General features: G+C 28.0%; 3 protein-coding genes across 4 annotated transcripts in view; 2 read left to right on the forward strand and 1 right to left on the reverse strand.

The window, feature by feature from the left end:
* Positions 1-1,562: 1,562 nt before the first annotated feature.
* Positions 1,563-4,331, reverse strand: tank (EI24 domain-containing protein tank). The gene is made up of 7 exons (XM_015509439.2): positions 3,723-4,331; positions 3,521-3,633; positions 2,751-2,997; positions 2,545-2,664; positions 2,268-2,491; positions 2,112-2,192; positions 1,563-2,019 (listed from the first exon to the last, which is right to left on the reverse strand). The coding sequence occupies exons 1-7, from the start codon at positions 3,735-3,737 to the stop codon at positions 1,902-1,904; spliced, it is 918 nt and encodes a 305-aa protein (XP_015364925.1). The 5' UTR covers positions 3,738-4,331; the 3' UTR covers positions 1,563-1,901.
* A 166-nt stretch (positions 4,332-4,497) lies between these two features.
* Positions 4,498-12,909, forward strand: Sf3b1 (splicing factor 3b subunit 1). Of its 2 annotated transcripts, XM_015509447.2 has the most exons (17): positions 4,502-4,971; positions 6,304-6,384; positions 6,474-6,615; positions 6,737-6,981; positions 7,116-7,350; positions 7,410-7,757; positions 7,826-8,439; positions 9,010-9,280; positions 9,351-9,583; positions 9,650-9,796; positions 9,868-9,993; positions 10,080-10,301; positions 10,373-10,555; positions 10,617-10,981; positions 11,087-11,359; positions 11,741-11,957; positions 12,584-12,909. In XM_015509447.2, exons 1-17 carry the CDS (start codon positions 4,783-4,785, stop codon positions 12,740-12,742), a joined length of 4,050 nt encoding a protein of 1,349 aa, XP_015364933.1. In that variant the 5' UTR covers positions 4,502-4,782; the 3' UTR covers positions 12,743-12,909. The 2 variants fall into 2 exon arrangements, 1 of the variants encoding a protein (XP_015364933.1); XR_016190295.1 differs by lacking the exons at positions 11,741-11,957; positions 12,584-12,909 and having other exon boundaries at positions 4,498-4,971; positions 10,617-10,710; positions 10,796-10,981; positions 11,087-11,290.
* A 3,833-nt stretch (positions 12,910-16,742) lies between these two features.
* Positions 16,743-21,036, forward strand: part of LOC107164781 (uncharacterized) — a 142,774-nt gene continuing 138,480 nt past the window's right edge. Inside the window, exon 1 of the mRNA XM_089219993.1 lies at positions 16,743-16,850. The gene's annotated coding sequence lies outside the window, so the exon portion shown is untranslated. The remainder of the gene's footprint in view (positions 16,851-21,036) is intronic.

The raw sequence follows: 21,036 nt of genomic DNA on the forward strand, positions 1-21,036 counted from the left end.
TTTGGTTATAATTTGGTAATTCATTAAAGAGTTTTATTGTCCTGTACATATAAAACATTTTTATCGTAGCCGTGTTAGGTTTAAATGATATTAGATTACCGTTATTCATTTTATTACGAGTAACAATGGTACTATTATTATTTTTATTGTGTGGTAGGTATCTACCAATTGATTTTTCATCATGTAGATTTTAGTTGTTGATATAGGTTATTAAATAACTGTTCTATATTTAATATAGTATAGGACCCAAAACTGTTCCTTGTGGAATACCATATTCTAAAATATTTGGTTCGCTTGATGTCTCATTGATTTTTACTAGAGATCTGTTAAATAGATAAAACTTAAACCAATTTAAAAATATATCTTTTCCTATTATTTGTTCTAGTTTATATAATAATAATTTATGAAATTTAGAATCAAAGGTTTTTGGTACTTTTGAAGGGGGTGTTTTTCTGAGGAGAGCGCTCATCTATCACTTACATTTTTATTGTTTATAACTGATTGCAAATAAAAACTTATTTTAAATAACAAATGTAATGTACAGAATTATATTTATAGACACTTAAATAACATCTAAATGATTATTGATCATCTCATTGGACTATAGATTTTAGGTACTAGATGGTTGAATAAATGTATAGGGGGGGGGGGGGGATCGTGAGATTTTTAAAATCTAAAAGGGGCGTTGAGTAAAAAAAAGGTAGGGAAACACTTTGAATAGAGAGTGGCGGTAGCCGGTAGGTGGTTTTATCAGAATTTTTGAGCTTTCAAAAGAACTAGTTTTCTCTTTGACATTTTTGGGCCATGACCATCCATCTGGTGGCATATAAGAAAGGCACACGGTTACGTTTAACCATTACAAATATGCATTGCTTTTTTAATCTGTGATTGTATAATGCGGATTATCTCTTTTAGTCGTTTATAATGATTTTATTGGGATTTAGAGGTGTCCAATCAGACCTATATTTATTAATATGTTGAATACTAGTTTACTTGATACACATGACACATCACTCTAAAATAAATATATTCTTTGCTCCTTTAGTTCTCTCCCAATCTAAAATATTTTTGACAAGAATCTATTAGTTTAAAAGCTATACTCCTAATTTATAAGACACTCTAAACCAACATTGAAGGTGATACAACTATAGGGGTCACCTAAAAATCGAACTTAAACAATATTTGAGGTATTTAAAATTTCAAAATAACAAATGCTCTACTCATTATCTCTAACTTAACAGTTTATTCAATTGAAATTTAAGCAGTAATTACGTTTTTATAAACAATTATTTTTGTGGAGTATGTGACCACAACAATACACTTACAAATATCACTGTACTGCCTGGACATTTTTGACTCTTGTCTTAGACTTAAAATAAAGTGATGTGATGTTTTTTTTTTTTATATTTTTCTATCTAACCTTTTAATCTTAAACAAATTATTCTTAATGAGTGTCTTCTTATTTATAAAGCTATTGGAAACATAATTTACATTTTTCAACATTGTATGATATGAATCAGTAAAAATATATTTTTGTGAGGTATAAAAAAATGTATGCAATATAATACCATATATAAATGTTTATTTTATTTCATTAGTTATATATAAACAATATAAACAAAATATTATATAAAGATAATAAGTCTGTTAGTTACGATTCTTAAGCGTTAACTTAAATTTCAAATAAATTTATTCACAAATAAAAAGAGCACAAGTATATTTCCCAGAGCATAGAGTATATATATATATATAAATTATATATAAACCATTTACATTTTAGTACATTTTTAGTTACACAGCCTCAAATGTTAAAAATCATTTGTTTCCACAAAAATTGTAAATTAAAAAAGTATAAACATATATATATATATATATATATATATAAACATAACTATGTCTATTCATTTATGCATTTTTTGAGCTTTAGATGCAGTATTTATTGAAGATTTTATTGCTGGACCAATGGAGCGATTGAATATGGTACTAGTTATAGATAGAACTGGTGCGAATAGTTTCAGTCTTAAAGTAAAGAAACAGTATAAGTAACATTTAATAATAGGATTGTATTAAAAGTATATTAACTATTTTATATTAATAAAAACTACTTCTACCTAAATATTTGGATTTTAGATGGACTGACTTCATTAGCACTGATTATAAATACAGGAAATAGAATTGAAAACAGACAACCACTGGAAAATAAAATAAAAAAATATTAAGTAAAATAATAAATAATTTTAGAAAATAAAATTAATGAACTATTATACCTAATAATATATGATTCTGGCAATGATGTGATAACAGCTAGCGGAAGACCAAAACCAAGGAAATATGGCCAACAGTTTTCAATAATGGATAATCTTGAGTTTAGCTCCATACCCATATTGCACCATTTATATTCAAATGAGTAGAGTGAATAAAGTAACGATAAATGCAAAATACTGAGAATATTGCTTAAGACTGTTGATGGCACCATACTTACTAAATAACTCTAAAATAAACATTATTCAAAAGATAAGAGCTTGAATAAAAATATAGACCTACTTGAATGAGAAATAAGAACTGGACAACTATACTGAATGAAAAATCTGCTATCACTTTACTAATCCGTGTCAACTGTTGTGGATCACCTTTTTTTTGTTTATACGCTATGTCTGCGATATCCTAAACAAACCCTATATTATTATAGTTAAGTATAACTATAACCAAGTATAGAATTAATTGGATGCTAATATATAAATATATATTACTTGAAACCATAGACTATTAATTATTTTGCTGAGCAAAAATATTGGTAAGACCCACACAGCTCCAAATGTCCATGACAACAGTGATCGGGTCCATAACCAAATGTTTTCATTAAAATTTCCAAATGTAATTGACATTATAGAGCCTAAAGAAGGTAGAATAACATATTCAAAAATAACTATGCTCAAACAAAATATGCCACCATTCAGTGTACAACATTGAATTATTCGTTGTAACATTTTTTGATCTCTGAAAAATAGATAAGCAACACATTTAAGATTAATTTTATTTATTTATTAAATGATACATCATAATTATTATATAATACAAATTTTATAAATTATTATTCATTATTCTAATTTATATAATATATTCATTTTGAAAGGTTCATTAATATAAAAATAATTATTTATTTCAAATTCCAGATGAATAATACATTTTAGATATGACCAATAATTTATAATTTAGCGAAAACTAAATAACTACATGAATAAACATTCAACTTTGCTTTATTCAATAAGTAACAGTTCTTAATACAAAGAGTGTTTTGGCGATGCAGTTTGAGCAACCGGGTTTAGCTAATTAAGACAGTATTAATTTGTTAAATAATACACTGTAATCAAATTTATAGCACAATAATATTTAAGTGCTTCTCAAAATTGTGAAAGGTTTATCAGGGAATTAGATAATGAGAAATCTTTACAAAAAACCCTAATTGGATTTTAGTAAGTACTAAATAGTGTTTTTCATAATTATTATTTCTTTTACGTACTTTGGTGAGGTTACTGATCTGCTAACTTTCTTTGACCGCTTGTTTTGGAAGAACAGCACAGTAATACCTTTGAAACTGTCCATAACACCTTTGCACACCGTTTTGGATAATGCCTGCAAAACAAATATTATGCTGTTAGCATCAAAGAAGTATCTGGAGAATTAAGTTTAAATATACTGCGGATCACAAGTCAATAACTTACAAATAAATCATCCATTTTCGTAATAATGTGTAGGTGACGGTTTGAATTTAGAAAATAATAACTGTATATAACTAAATAACTGAAGAAACTGTGGGCCAAAAAATTCTGTCAGAGAATCTGTTATGTTAGCAAGACTTATGGAACAACGGAATGTATATATTATTAATGAAATATAGACATTGTTATTATATAAAAATTATGATCGATCTTGTTCATGGCAATTTGCAGCAAAATATTTGGTATTTCAACTAATATTTCTTGACGTCCAATAACTTGTGTTCTACTTTAACTTGTAACATGGTATTGTTGACTATAATTGTAGGCATTAAATAATAAAAATAAATATTAAATCATTCTTATTCGTTATCATTTATCACCAATCATCACTATTTTGTGATCACCACGAATCATGGTACTAATGTGTATTGGAACTTTGAATCATAAATCATAAATAGAATAAGTATATAATATATAATATTTAATATAGAAGATTACGTATTATATTATTATCCGAGATCAAAATAGTAAATACAATATCAATACACCTTGTTTTATACCTAATACAATATACATTATTATTGAACATAAAATTTACAAATACTGAAATACGTATAAATGATCTAAGCTTTTTTATTTTTTCTTATCATGATTCTCGATGTGATAATGGGTCTTATAATCATGGACATAGATAATAATTATTGATCCGGCGCTGCCAACCCTACGGATGGTTGGCCAGCCCATCAAGTATCATCGATTATTGTTTGGTCAATCACGTTTTGGTTCGTTTTCGTGCTTTTACACTACAATTTTAATAATATAATACATTATTCATTATTATATTAGATATTTTTAATATTTATTATAATAAAACGCATTAATATTTTACTATAATATCGTTCGGTTTCTGAACTGCTGAGAGTTACGAATCTAAACGTGTTCGTTGTTGTCTTACCGAGTAGGATATTAAGAGGGTACGTACAACGAATAAAAATAATAATAATAATAATAATAATAAAAAACCGGGAACCGACGATAAATCTATTGACGACGGCCGTTTACCATGACCACGCACGCCGATATTGAGGCGCAAATACGCGAGATTCAGCAGCGCAAAAAAGATGAGAAACAGAAAGAGGATGACAGCGACGTTGGACTCGGGGCTTCCGGATTTTTTGACCAAGACATCTATAATGGTGGAGGGAAGTTCGAGGGTTATGTTACGTCTATAGCCCCCAACGACGAATACGATGTGAGTACTCAAACGACTCTACAAGCAAGATCAAGTATAATTTTGTATCCCATGTAATTCCAATATGCAAGATATAAGCACATATATCGGTGTAACATTGTGACTGACTGCCGTCAGCCTACATTATGTAGTAGTTTTTGCGATCAACTGAGGGATTATTGTTATTAGTTTTTATTCTTAACATATCACAATAGATAATTTGCAGTTTTGTCTATAGCTAAGTACTGAATAAATTACTTGTCGACAAAGTCAAGTCTTAACTGATTGGAATTAGGTATATATAATTGGAACCTCGATTGGAACATATTAAAATGAAATTAAGTTGATTAGACAATATAATTGTAATACTAGACTACACATTTCTACATAAAAAAAATTGTCAAGTAATTAGGTACCTTGTTTATTACCCATTAATTATAATTCTTCTTATCTCTTGTCATTATTTCATTAAATTGTTTCAACTAATGGTATAATATAACTTGATTATGTTCTAAATTAAATATAAATTACAACAGATACATTTATTCAAATCCTCTGCAAAAGTATTTTAATATATAATATGTATTAAATTATTTAATTCAGTGTTAAAAATGAGTTGTGATTGAGTGGTAAGTGTCGTATTATCTTCTAGGTTACTTACTTATAATATGCTTGCAAATGGGTTAGTGAAATATTTAGAATTTATTTTTTATTTTATTTTTGGGGGGTGGGGGCATGATATCATTTTACCTCTCACCACCAATTTTGCTTTATAGATGATAACTTCACAAATCATAATTATTTAAGTATAAAATATGTTGCCAAAATTGTATGTAACCTCGTTTGATACCTATCTTACTCATAGATGTGTGCAAACTTGTTCCTGTGGATATACATAAAAATTAGGACCTACAAGAATTTGAAATCCATCATGCACTTTCAAGCAATTTTTACATTTTTAACAAATTTAACAATGAAAATTTATCCAAAACTTATTTAAATAAAGAGAATATTTGTACCTATCTCTGTATGTAAATTAGGAAACTAAGTTATGTAGAAAACAATAACAAATTAACTTTACAAATAACATCCAATTTTTTGAAAAATAATTCAAATCTTCAATGAATAACTCCTACACAACCGGAAACTTTTTGATAGGAAAACAAAGTTTTTGTTGTTTTGGATCATTGGCAACTTTCATTAATGCTAATTTATCTTAAATAAAATAACTAGATAGTAAATGTAGACATCTCTTAAGCTTATATATTTTATAAATTATTTAGGTATTACATTAATAAATATAAAATATTAATTTTTTAGTATCAGCTCATATTATCATATTTTATATTTTAGGATGAAGATATTGATGATCAACATTATAGAAATAAAAAGCCTATAACAGCACCAGCAGCTGCTCTTAAAGAAATTGCACAGGTAATTTAGTGAAACTCTTATTCTTTAACGTTTTATTATTTGTAATCACCTTGCATAAGTTAATTTTAAATATTTCATATTTATATTAGGCTAGAGATGATGAAGATGATTATGATCCATTTGCTGAAAGGAAGCGACTTCAAAAAGCAACATCAGACAAAGATGACGATACTCGTCAAGTTCGAAGGCCTATGGTTATATCGCCAGAACGTATTGATCCATTTGCTGAAGGTAATATTAATTTGTTGTTTTATTTAAACTGAACTATCATATTTTATTTTATTACTTTATAAAATTTTAGCAACTGTGCAAATACAATTTTTTCACATAAAAAACTATTTTTCTTAATCAGGTGGGAAAACTCCAGATGTTGGGTCCAGAACATATTCACAAATTATGCAAGAACAAAAGTTAAAGGGTGAAGAGAGTGAAGTACGGAAAACAATTATAGATAAAGCTAAAGATGGTAATCTTAAAACTAATGGAGACTCTAAAGGTACGGTCAGGAAAAGAGGACGATGGGATCAAGTTGTGCAAAATGGTGACTCTTCAGGAGTTCCTGCTAAAAAGAAAACCAATTCTACTCCTTGGGAAGAAGTAAGTACCTACATTAATTCACTAACTGTTTAGAAAAAAATAAACCATAGCTTGATATGTATTACTATTATTATTATTTACCTCAACTAGGAATGTATAATTTTACTAATGAAATCTCAATTTATTAATTATAGACACCTAAAGGAGGCTTATCACGTTGGGATGAAACTCCTGGAGCTACTAAAATGGGAGCAGAAACACCAGGTGCTACTCCTGGCCAAAGCACTAGAATGTGGGATGCAACACCAGGACACACTACTCCAGCTGCAGGAGCTGCAACACCAGGTCGTGATACTCCAGGTCATATAGGAGCCTCGCAGACATCAGTTCGAAGAAATCGTTGGGATGAAACTCCTAAAACAGAAAGAGGTATTTTTAAATTATTAATGTTAATTAAATAACATTTTTTTTAATTTATCATTTTTTAGCTACACCTGGCCATAATAGTGGATGGGCTGAAACTCCTCGTACAGATCGTGGAGGTATTGATTTAATTCAAGATACTCCAACACCATCAGCTAGTAAAAGACGTTCTCGTTGGGATGAAACACCTTCACAAATGACTCCATCAGCTACACCTGGTAGTCTTACACCTGGAGCAGCTACTCCAAAAGTAGGAGTTACACCATCTGGAGCTTCAATGACACCTACACCTGGTGGTATGACACCTGGTGCTACTCCTATGACCCCCATGGTACCTCGTACTCCTGTACTTTCAAATAGTGCTGCTACACCAATTGGACATACTGCGATGGGCATGGCGACACCAACTCCAGGTAAATACAAAAACTATAGTTATGCAATATTAAAATCTATTTTAATCTATATTTAATTATTTGTTTAGGTCATTTGTTGTCAATGACCCCTGAACAATTACAAGCTTATAGATGGGAACGTGAAATTGATGAGCGCAACCGCCCATTGACTGATGATGAGTTAGATGCAATGTTTCCGCCTGGTTATAAAGTACTTCAACCCCCTGCTGGATACATACCAATCCGAACTCCAGCTCGTAAATTAACTGCTACACCAACACCAATAGCTGGCACACCAACAGGGTTTTTCATGCAAGAATCTGTTGACCGTCCATCTAAATCACAAATAGTTGATAATCAACCACCTGGTAATCTCCCCATGCTAAAACCTGAAGATGCCCAGTATTTCGATAAACTGTTGATGGATGTCGATGAAGAAAGCTTAACATTAGAGGAACAAAAAGAAAGGAAAATTATGAAATTGCTTTTGAAAATTAAAAATGGTACACCGCCAATGAGAAAAGCTGCCTTAAGGCAAGTTACAGATAAGGCAAGAGAGTTGGGTGCTGGTCCATTATTTAATCAAATTTTGCCTTTACTAATGTCTCCTACACTTGAAGACCAAGAGCGACATTTGTTGGTTAAAGTTATTGATAGAATTTTGTATAAACTTGATGACTTGGTCAGACCATATGTTCATAAAGTAAGTCATTAAATTAATACTATAATAATTTTTAGAGTTGCATAAGCACTGTGAAAAGACAGTTAAGTTTCACATTTTTACTTTTGTAGAATCAAATGGTTGAATTGTTATAATTAGTGTTCAGTGTTTGAACTTTAAATACAAAACTACTTAATCATTTTCTTCATTAAACAGAATTCATTTTTTGTGGTTCTATTTAGAAGACATAATTAAATCATTCTTCTACTTCTGTTAGTTTTTGGTCATAAAATCCATAGTTTTAAATTTTTTTAAATATTCTTCTCCAATTATTTCTATAGTCTGTCACCACTTCTCATTGCAGATCAGGTGTTATCACTATTTTGATGTATTTTTAACAAAGTCATCCTACTATAGCAACACTCTATTATAACTTAAACAATAAAAATTAAATCTGCTAAAATTGTTGATTATGCTAAAATCATGTTTTACCTACCCAAAAACTTCTTAAAATTAAGTACTTATACAACTTTATTCAATTAAAATATGAAATATATCTGCTAGTGGAAATAAAATACTAGATACAATGATAAGTGTTAATTTTTCTCTTAGATATTGGTTGTTATCGAACCACTTTTAATCGATGAAGATTACTATGCTCGTGTCGAAGGGCGTGAAATTATTTCAAATTTAGCTAAAGCAGCTGGTTTGGCCACTATGATATCTACTATGAGACCTGATATTGATAATATTGATGAATACGTGCGTAATACTACAGCTCGAGCATTTGCTGTAGTTGCTTCAGCATTGGGTATTCCATCACTTTTGCCTTTTTTGAAAGCTGTATGTAAAAGCAAGAAATCATGGCAAGCTCGCCATACAGGTAATTATTATATAATGATGTATTGGAGACATTTATATCTGATTCTCAAATTTTTTGGAACTAATTATAGGTATAAAAATTGTACAACAAATTGCAATCTTAATGGGATGTGCTATTCTACCTCATTTACGTTCGTTGGTGGAAATTATTGAACATGGTTTGGTAGATGAGCAACAAAAAGTTCGAACTATTACAGCTTTAGCTATAGCTGCGTTAGCTGAAGCTGCAACACCTTATGGTATTGAAAGTTTTGATTCTGTTCTTAAACCTTTATGGAAGGGTATAAGAACTCATAGAGGAAAAGTAAGATTTATATACAAAATAATTAAATTTTAAAAAGGTAGTTAATTGTTATTATATTTGTCCTAGGGTTTAGCTGCATTTTTAAAAGCTATCGGATATTTAATACCTTTGATGGACGCTGAGTATGCTAATTATTATACCAGAGAAGTGATGTTGATCTTGATTCGAGAGTTTCAGTCACCTGATGAAGAAATGAAAAAGATTGTATTGAAGGTATTTGTTAAGATGTGTTCTTAATTTCTTATTTTTACTCATTTTTAACTAGTATTTTTTTTTCTTTTTAGGTTGTCAAACAATGTTGTGGAACAGATGGTGTGGAACCACAATATATTCGAGAAGACATTTTACCTCATTTCTTTAGACATTTCTGGAATCACAGAATGGCTCTTGATAGACGAAATTATAGACAGGTATGTATAACCTACTACTATTTTATAATAATATGGTAAAATTTTATGTTCTATGAGTTTAAATGATCTTTTTTGTTATCATTTAGTTGGTTGATACTACTATGGAAATAGCAAATAAAGTTGGGGCATCAGAAATTATTAATCGCATTGTTGATGATTTAAAAGATGAAAATGAACAATATCGTAAAATGGTTATGGAAACTATTGAAAAAACAATTGGTAATTTGGGTGCAGCCGACATTGACTCTAGGCTTGAAGAACAGCTTATTGATGGTATTCTTTACGCTTTCCAGGAACAAACAAATGAAGTATGAACTAACATTTCTTGAATTTCTTAATTCATAGTTTCATATATTTTATTAATTTTTTCTTCATTTAGGATGTTGTTATGTTAAATGGCTTTGGTATGATTGTTAACCAATTGGGCCGACGTGTTAAACCCTATTTACCACAAATATGTGGTACAATTTTATGGAGGTTAAATAATAAATCAGCTAAAATTAGACAACAAGCTGCAGATTTGATTGCTAGGATAGCGTGTATCATGAAAATCTGTCAAGAAGTAAATACATAATATTTTAGTTATTATCTGGTCTCTATATAATTATTGTTGTATGTTTTAGGAAAAGTTGATGGGGCATTTGGGCTTAGTGTTGTATGAATATTTGGGTGAAGAATATCCAGAAGTGTTGGGAAGCATTTTAGGAGCATTAAAAGGTATTGTAAACGTGATCGGCATGACAAGAATGACTCCGCCTATCAAAGACTTGTTACCTCGGTTAACGCCAATTTTGAAAAACAGACACGAGAAAGTCCAAGAGAATTGTATTGATCTTGTTGGTCGTATTGCTGATCGAGGACCAGAGTATGTACCTGCCAGAGAATGGATGCGAATATGTTTTGAACTTCTTGAGCTATTGAAAGCACATAAAAAAGCAATCCGAAGAGCTACAGTAAATACTTTTGGTTATATTGCTAAAGCCATTGGGTAAGCATTTAAAATTAAATATTAAATATTTTACTTGATGATTATAAAAGCGAATAAAAATCAAATAATTGTCTAAAATAACTAACTACCATTATTTGTCTACAGACCTCATGATGTATTAGCTACACTTTTGAATAATTTAAAAGTACAAGAACGACAAAATCGTGTTTGTACAACAGTTGCCATCGCTATAGTGGCTGAAACTTGTTCTCCATTTACTGTATTGCCTGCATTAATGAATGAATATCGTGTACCTGAATTGAATGTTCAAAACGGTGTTCTTAAATCACTATCATTTTTGTTTCAATATATTGGGGAAATGGGCAAAGATTATATTTATGCGGTCACTCCTCTTTTAGAAGATGCTCTTATGGACAGGTAATACATGTTAATTATTCAAATATGGAATATTTTTATTTTTGATTAGCATCACCATTAACAATAGTAAATAATATCTACGCTTAAACAGTAAAATTAAAAATTATAATTTCTTCTTATGTCAACCTTATAATCAGTTTCCACAACATTATTGTCATAATGTTATGTCTATTTTATGTTTTTTTTAAACTTATATTAAAAATATTGAAAATTCTGTTTTGAAATGAAAATTCCGAATTATTTTACTCCAATTAATAACTACTCAAATAAAAACCATAATAATAAATAACCAAAAATAGTTATTTGTTCAATTTTATAAATGACTTCATAAATAATATGAATCGTTTTTGTTTCAATATAATGTTTTTTATAACATTTTAGAGATTTAGTACACCGACAAACAGCATGCGCAGCTATTAAACATATGGCTCTTGGAGTTTTTGGTTTCGGTTGTGAGGATGCCTTAATCCATTTGCTGAACTATGTCTGGCCTAACATTTTTGAAACATCCCCTCACTTGGTTCAAGCATTCATGGAAGCTGTTGAAGGTTTGAGGGTTGCCCTTGGTCCCATAAAAATTTTACAGTACACACTTCAAGTAAGTAGCTAAAATTAAACATAATATAACAATTTTAAGATTCTCATCACATTCTAACTCTGAGTTTTTTAATCTGTAACTTTTAATAATTTTAAGTAGTCAATAATCAATCTTTATACATTAAGTGACTATAATAATAAGTATCTTAGTTTTACAACCTATAAAACTTTCAAAATATAAAATGGTTATTTGTCATCTCTTAAAATGGCTCCTTCTAGAACAAAAATATGACCAGGCAGACAAGATAGTGTGTATTTCACCATATTACACACAAATTAGTTGGCTGTTTACTCATTTGATTCTTGCCAAACAATGTATTTGTTGTATTTTTATAATAGGTATTTGATTTATAATTCTCTTCCTAAAAGTGTATACCATTTAGAAATGTATTTGATAATATTTTTACAACTAACAATGTAAGAAATTAGATTGACAGGTTAGCACAAAAACTTTTTGTATCTAGATTCTAGAACTCTTCATTCTTCTGTATTTATATTAAATAATTAAAAAAATTGTGAGCCCCTTGCGCTTGACTCTGCAGCTTAACCATCCTAAATTTGTCTGACATTTATGTTAATAAGAATGCGATTGTTAGTTGTTGGTCACTAGTTATTCTATTCTTTCAGGGACTATTTCATCCCGCTCGGAAAGTACGTGATGTCTACTGGAAAATTTACAATTCACTTTACATTAGTGCCCAAGATGCTTTAGTGGCTGGATATCCATACATAGAAAATGATGTTAAGAATCAATATGTAAGATATGAACTTATGTATACGTTATAATTGAGTTGCATTTATATTTCTTAATTAATTATTAATATTTTTATTTTATTTTTGTAAATATTCTTTTGTCATGTGTTATAAATCCAATCAACCTATTATATTTTTTCAATGTACAAGAAAAAAGAATATTAATAATTCAATAAAATATATCCTATGTTTTCACCTAACATCATGTATTACATTTTACATATTTATTTATTTTGAGGGTAGAATAGCTTAAGGTTTAAATTACAACAATATTGTCCATTGTAATATGTTTTTTTATGAATATCCATTTTTGGTGTTCTGTTAATAAATGCATTAATATAACCTTAATCTAGGACAACTGATATTATTTATTAATTACAAAAGGGTTATAAATAATAATATGAAAGTAGAATATTTATTAAAAGTGTAGTATAGTTATATTTATTATTTTAAATTGATTTGAACTTTTATTTTTACTTTAATTTGATAAAAACCATTCTCATAAAATGAAGTATTGATATTTATTCAAAACATATTTCTTAAATTTATTAAGTAGGTATTATTTTAAATTTTATGGCATTCATTAATTATATTCACATATGGACATTTAAATCATTTACCTTATTAAAAATGTTTATTATAGGTGTACTGTATAGTATCTGCTCCCTGTATTTCTTTGTTTTGTAATTATTCAATTCTATCATAATTATTTACTATACTTATTTCTAATTCAATAGAATTAATTATGAAAATGGTCTTTAAAAATAAATCATTTTTTATGTTACTGCTAACCACTATTTAAATGATTGCATTAGTGTCCTTTTAAAATTTTGTGTTACAAACTACAATGTTAATTGCAAATTTTACATACCTAAAAATAAGTGAGGGAGTAATGGAAACACGTTTTTATTATAAAGTAACTGTTCTATTTAGACATAAACCAAACAAATTCACTCAGAATCATTTTTTTTTTATGTTTTTGATTAATCGTTTAGAGTAATCACCGCTATTTCAAAAATAATAGAGTGATTTTTTTGAGTGTATGATTATCGATTTGTCTAAATATTGTATATGAAAAAAAAATATTATGTACAAGAGGCATAATGTGAACTTAAAGGACTTTTCGCTCAGGCCCCCATTAAATGATTGTTTCCAGTGCCACAAGAATCCTGAATCCTAGTTGCAAAGAACTGAAGACGGTAGGTATGTTTATGATTTGCAAAAGTGCTAGGCATTTGCTAGTTAATAGTATAATGTTAGCTCGTCATAAGCTTACTACAACTATCTTCGTGTATTCACCAAAATCCGTAAAGTAGATGAGTGGGTGGGTTGAATGGGAAAAATAGTAGGCTTGTGTATTTTACTTAATACTCTTCCAATAAACCAATATAGCTATTAGTTACACCATAGGCTTATATTATAGCCATTAGAATTTTGGTAATAATCAGGCAGAGAATTTCTGTAGCATTTGTATAATAATTGTTTTGATCAATCGTTAAAAAAAAGGCAAATAGAAATAATACGTGTATTTGTTTCATGTTATTGCAAACCTAATCTTTTATTTTACAACTGTTTATTTTTATTTTCATTTATTTTATTATTTAAATAACACATTCCTAGCCTATGGCTTTCTAAATCTAAGGATAATAAAGAACATAGTATGTGGTTATTTTAAAAGGATAGTTAAAAATATTAATAATTGAACAAATGTATACAGATGAGTGAACTAAATAATTACATGATTACAATAACTAAGTACAAAATTATATAACAACAGCAAAAATATACAGATTAGAGACTGGAGGTTGAATTTAACTAATCAGGTCTTGAGAACGGCCACGTTTTAGACGTTGTTGAAGTGGTGGATGAATATGAAGATTGTAGTGAAGCGAACTTGCGAACCTGTTGAGTTGAGTACCTAATGAGTTATGGAAATTTCTTGATAAGGTTAAAGTACGTATGAGGTCTGCAATATTTTAACAATTTAGAGGTCTTTATGTATATTATCATTACGAATGAACCACGGATCATTTGTAATAATTCTTAACACCTTTTTTATTTTTAATACAATTATGTTAAATTTTAGGATTTTTAACTATTTTTAAACTTTCAAGTATAATTTAAACATCATATTTTCAACTATTTAGATCTGTTCATACCATTTGGTTAGTATTTTGTGGCGAAACAAACTCGTTTTTTTCAAATGAAAACCAACTTGGATTACCTACTGATAATTGTTTAAAAGATGATTTCTTGGAAAATTGTTATTTTATTTTATGTATTAAAGTTATTAATTGTATAAACTATACATGATATGGATAATAGATAGGTATAGTTATTCAAAATTACTTCAACAAAAATATAAAAATATATAATAATAGTTCTTATACCTAGTATTTATTATGCTAGGACAATATGCATACGAACTATTAAATACATTAAATAACTAAGTATAAATATTGTAATAATTATTAATAATTAATTAATTTAATAACTATTTTACTATATACTAGTGAGATAGTAAGATAGTATGGTGTTTCACTAGTCGCTGGTAAACTAGCATCGTGTAAACTAGGCTTTACATGTATGTATACATTTCTATTTTAAATGAAAACAAATAAATAATAATAATAATAATAATAACTATACAATTTTTAAAGATTAATATATTTTTCAAATAATGGTATCCCCCATCATTTATCTTAAATCCATGAACATGGACCTAATAAACTTATTACATGATTTTCAATATTAAAGTTTCTTATAATGCTACTGGTCAATGTGATTGAACAATTTTAGATTCTAAGCGGAGCAATGAATGTATTGATTTCATCATGATGTGTGTTTCTATTTTTTATTTTTTTGTGTCTCATCACGTTTTGGGGCAGTAAAAGTGCTTCGATTTTTGACTTCAGTATCTTGTTCGATCGGAAAGTTAATCTAGTTGGTTCTGGGGGTCAAAAATAAAAATTCTTAATATTTTTCTAAATAATCGAGATAAACAAACTAAAAATTAAGGGAAGTCGGGAAGTTTTACGCATAATCAGTTTCCGACAAAATCGATTTTGGTTTTTGATGTAACTTTAAAACAAATGACCATAGATACATGAAATTTTCACCGAATGTTTTTATAAGTAAATTCTATCCACCATGCAATTTTTTTAATTTTTCGACTTAAGTTGAACTATTCATAGGCATACCTATGCAATTTTCGATCATTATTAGTTTTTTTTTAATTAATATCGATAAAAATTTATTTGTTAGGCAGAAAAGCTTGAAAATTTAATACAAGGCTCTTAACATATTGTTACAATAGCACTTCAAAAATAAAATAAATAGTCTCAATTTTTTTTTATAAGCCTTCAAAGTTTGAATTTTGACAAAATACGTAAAAATCACGAAAATTCGCAAAGCTAGAAATTCATAAAACAATTTCTTTTTAAATCTAAGATTTGAAAATGTAATACAAGACTTCTTACAAGTTTGTCAATCTTTATCACAAAAGAAATGATAATCGAATATCGATTATTATTATATTCGATTAATTGAAACTTTAAAAGCCACGCACTTTGATAATTCCTATTTTATAAAATAGACGGTAAAAATATCTACCTGCAGGCTACAGTATCTTATTTACGGTGTTCTTATTTATTAGATTCTATTTATCTAGTATAAAAAATAAATATCTAAAAAAATATGTTTGTACTATTGTACATACGTATTTTATAGTAAAAACGTTTTATAGATTTTAAAGTTTATGTAACTTAAACCTACTTAGGTAGTAACTATAATATGTAATCAGTCTTATAAGTATTATATTTACTTCCATCTCAAAGTATCAGGTTATCGAAAGAATGAATGTTATGAATACAATAATTAAATAATCTAATTCGATCATCGATTGAATAAAAACGATGACTAGCATCGTAGTGAGTCAGCTCCTTTGTATCAACAGGTTAGTTTATTACATTGGTTGTCAAATAATAACATTTAAACACTTTAAACTAAGAATATTATCAGTTGTGTCCAGGATGAACAGTTTCAACGCTACATTATTATGCTAATACGTGTAATTAGAAGGAAACTTTAGCCCCTCTGACCTCCTCAAAGTCATTTGAATTTAGAAGATCTTTCAAATTTGGTAAGTACGCTTGCATATTTTATTTAAACATTTTTTACTTTTTTTTTTTTATCAAACTGAAAATAATGGAACATTTTTGTATTGGCGTTAATCCCAAATTCCTATCTGGGAAAAGATAAATAATATAATAATGGTAGGTAATAGGTATGTTTAACCCAAATGGTTCCTTCGTCCAAAATAGCTACTGCTCTAGCCCCTTTCAAAAACGTAAAGGTCAGTTACGCCTTTGCCATTGTCCTATTGCCTATTATTAGGATATAATATTATAATTTATATTATACTATACATTATGTATTATCGTGTGAACGAAAGCCAACCAATATTCCATGCGTTTATGAGTCTAATGCCCGAAGATGATATAGCTCCTTTGGTGAACCAATATAATAATTAATGCAATGGACCCTTTGCATGGTCAGAACGTGAATAATTATGATTAATAACCACCCTATTTATTATCAGCAGCACCGATTATATTTATAAATTATCACGTTCGAATAATCAGCTCAAATTAGACGTAAAAAAAAACCATAAAACATGTACGTACCAACTGCACTGTATCAAGATTGGTTTATAATGTACCTAGTATCTTCCTACCTAATATACAGAGTCACTTAACAAGAATTCTCATCCTTTTTTTATCCTTTAATAATCCAGTTATTCTAAGTCTGGTTTTTGATTTTAATTATTAAAAATAAGTAATTAAAGTTACAGTGAAATGTTTTCAGACTTCTACCTACGATCAATGTTTTTTTTTTTTAATTACCCACATAAAAATATATTTAAATATAGAATTTGAGTATTTAATTCAAAAAAAATTGAATTCCAATCATTCGTAAAAAAAAAAATAGATACCTATAGTTGTAATTTGATATATATATATATATATCTTTTTACAAATTCCTTTTTAATATTCTAGTAAGAAAACATATGAGTTAATTTGCATAAAATGTTAAACCCTTTTAAATAACCGAATTTCGAATTTCGAAATCTCAACAAATATTTTGAAATTTGAAATAAGACTTTTAAAAAAAGTTATGAGTGTAAATATTCGATATTATTTTATTCCTGTATAAGAAAAATTTACTCTCATTCTATCATTATAAAACTACTAAACCGATTTTGAAAAAAAATATGCTCAATGCGTATGATTTGTTCCAACTTCACAAATATAGGATTTTCGTGTATTGGGCATTGGCCCTTAGTTTACTTGACCGTTTTCAATAAAAGTTTTATCAATATATTCCTCGATACTTGGAGAATTTTATAATATCTTATTTTTTTAATCCCTATATAGGTAGGTAGCTAAAGCCCTAAAGAGCAGCTTAAACTTGATTTACATACATATATATTTGGTCTGTGGAAAGTTGGACGGGACAGCTAGTTTAATATAATTCTGTAATAATTATAATATTGAGTACTCATATGAGTATAATTATGAGTTATGATTACGACGATGAGCTATTGTTTTCTAAATGGAAATGAAACATTATTGCGTCCAATTATTATTACATGATACGAATTGTACCTCTTTGTAACCCAACATTTTAATTCTAAACGTTAGAAAACAAAAGTTCAAATTCAATTTAATAAATGCTATACCTTTCTTTTGCAAATGATAAGCTTTCCTCCAATTTTCTATTCTTAGTTTTCTTCTTTGGTGGCTGATTGCAATTTTTTTGTGCTATGAGGACAAGTTCAGAGTTTGTTTGCTGTTTTTTTTTAGCTCTTTGATCAAAATAAAAATGTTTAACTTTGGTCTACTAACAGCTTTATTAAGCACTGCATTTTGTAAACCTACAATTTGTCGGCGAGTTGGAACTTTTTCCATTTTAACCAGAGATCATTTTTTCGTGTTGGCGAAACGAGTTGTCTGCAAATCGGGCCTGCATCAATTATATTGCAAATTTGCGACTTATCAATGAAAACCCATAAAACTCTCATCAATCACCATTAGCGCCAAGTAATTAAATTACAGACAGTAGTGCATTTGGATTTTGAGTTTTCATGTCATGTGATAAATTGTAGGTAATTCTTCTTATTATATATATATATATATATTAATAAGATTAAAGATAAAGATACAATAAATTTACTTTTAAGTACCAGTGTACACTATCTTCACTCAATCAGTGAATTGGAAAAAATCAATTTATTACGATCTATTATAATTTATAATTTTAGAACTGTAATCACAATAAACGTCTCTGTGTATGATTTGGTTCAAGCAATGCACAATGTGCATATGATTCGATTTTTCGTTGCGTTTTTACAATTATTCGCAACCAACTATTATAATTTATATTACGATATAATACATAGCTAGATAGACAGGTAGCACAGTATAGTAACTAGCAGATCTGCCTTTCTCATAATGATGTACCTCTGTAGGTACATGGAATTCGTAAATTTGAGTATAGATTGTATACGCATTGTATAATAATATTACCTAGGTACATAATTATTACTCGTACATAACATTGTACCTAAAGTCAAAGGCACGGATAAAAAAAGATATTTTTAATCCATCTTCAATATTTTTTATCAAAGAAATTATTACAAGAATAACATATGTATTATTGAACTTAAAATATGACATTATATTATGTTATAATGTGGCATTAAAATATAATAATACTTAATTTAATTAGTCATTTCTTAAAAAATGTAATTTATTTTATTTTATACTAACTTGTAATTTGTATAAAATACCCTCAGGGCCTTAGTTATTATACTTAAAGTACTAGGTTATAATTACACTTACAGTTTTAATTTTGATACGTACCTAATACGCAGAGTAAGTAAAATAAATATAGGTATCTGACATTATATAAATGTAATGTAGATTATTCTCTTAAGTCATGTTCTTTACCACCCACTTTACCCCTTACATCATACTTTAAAATATATTTTCATTTCAATGTTTTTTTGGTATTTATATTATACTGTGCATAGGTATAATACAATTCTCCTAAATACATTCTCTTTTGTCTGCGTACCAATTTCAATCATTTGGAAAGTCAGTAGCTCTTATTCGAAATGTAATGCAAATATTGTAGTGAACATTTTTAAATGTAATATATTTATTAGTCATATTTTACATTTAATAACCTTATTTTATTACGGCTCAACAAAGAATTAAAATAACACTGAAAATCTCTTTATTTTTGAAAATATAGAAGTACCTATCTTTTATTCATTCAAAATGCAACCAATCTCAAAATCGTAATTTTTCTATATTGTAAATAAATATTTAACAGCTTTCCAAAATAGCTATTTTCGATTATTTTCTTTTTTTTTAACTAGGTACCTATGGTATTATGGAGGATATTAGTCTTATAATACTCATATAATTACATTCAAAAAACTGCACTTCTATATCTGCAATGTCAAATTAGAGCTATGAACATATCAATTAACCTATAATACTGTTTAGTAGGTATTTTCGTTTCTTGTAAGATTTACTTGTACCAATACATTTTTAATTCATGTTATAATACATCGTACTCGTAATTATCCAGTGAAATTTTATACTGCAGTGTTAAAAAATTATCTTTCAAAATACTAATTAGCCATTTTACTACTTGTACTTGATTACTGCAGTATGATGCATAGGATTTGAAACGTGATACACTTAAAACATTGGTACATTGAATATGCATGCATTTATGCGCTTATGTGTCTACTTATTTAAGTACAAATTTAATATTCATTGATAATATAATAAGCTTACTTTTTGTTATTACTTACAATTTTCATAATTACAAATGTTTTATGATTTTTACTTAATATTTATTAATAAAATAGGAAATTGTATGACAACTAGGGATTTTAAAAATATTATAAAATAATACCTGATGAAAACAAAAAATAAGATGCATATAATAACGTATAGTCATACAAAATAGTATTGATAAATAATATTCAAATAGTAGTATAAATTTATTATTTATCATAAAATATGCTATAAAAATTGTAAAATTAAGAATTGTACTCAAAAGCATATAAAAACACAAAGTTTGCAAAAATATGCACTTACAATATAAGCTTTTAATATTTTTTCTGTTGTGTCATGAAAATATTTTCAGGCTTACTGAGCAATGCATTTAATATTATAAAAAAATTCAGATGTAACAATTTTAATTACTTCTGAGACTTAAAATGATAAATATTGCACAAAAATAATCGG

Source organism: Diuraphis noxia, unplaced genomic scaffold (assembly GCF_037042655.1).
Source record: "Diuraphis noxia isolate RWA-SAM2 unplaced genomic scaffold, SU_Dnox_SAM2 contig0002, whole genome shotgun sequence".
Lineage (NCBI taxonomy): Eukaryota > Metazoa > Arthropoda > Insecta > Hemiptera > Aphididae > Diuraphis > Diuraphis noxia.

Coding starts and splice junctions, on each gene's coding strand:
- tank (XM_015509439.2), bottom strand. Junction 2,998..3,520: donor AGATCAGTAACCTCACCAAA/GTACGTAAAAGA, acceptor TCTATTTTTCAG/AGATCAAAAAATGTTACAAC. Junction 2,193..2,267: donor CCAGAATCATATATTATTAG/GTATAATAGTTC, acceptor TTTATTTTCCAG/TGGTTGTCTGTTTTCAATTC.
- Sf3b1 (XM_015509447.2), top strand. CDS start 4,783: ATGACCACGCACGCCGATATTGAGGCGCAAATACGCGAGATTCAGCAG. Junction 9,281..9,350: donor ATGGCAAGCTCGCCATACAG/GTAATTATTATA, acceptor AACTAATTATAG/GTATAAAAATTGTACAACAA. Junction 9,994..10,079: donor ATAGACGAAATTATAGACAG/GTATGTATAACC, acceptor GTTATCATTTAG/TTGGTTGATACTACTATGGA.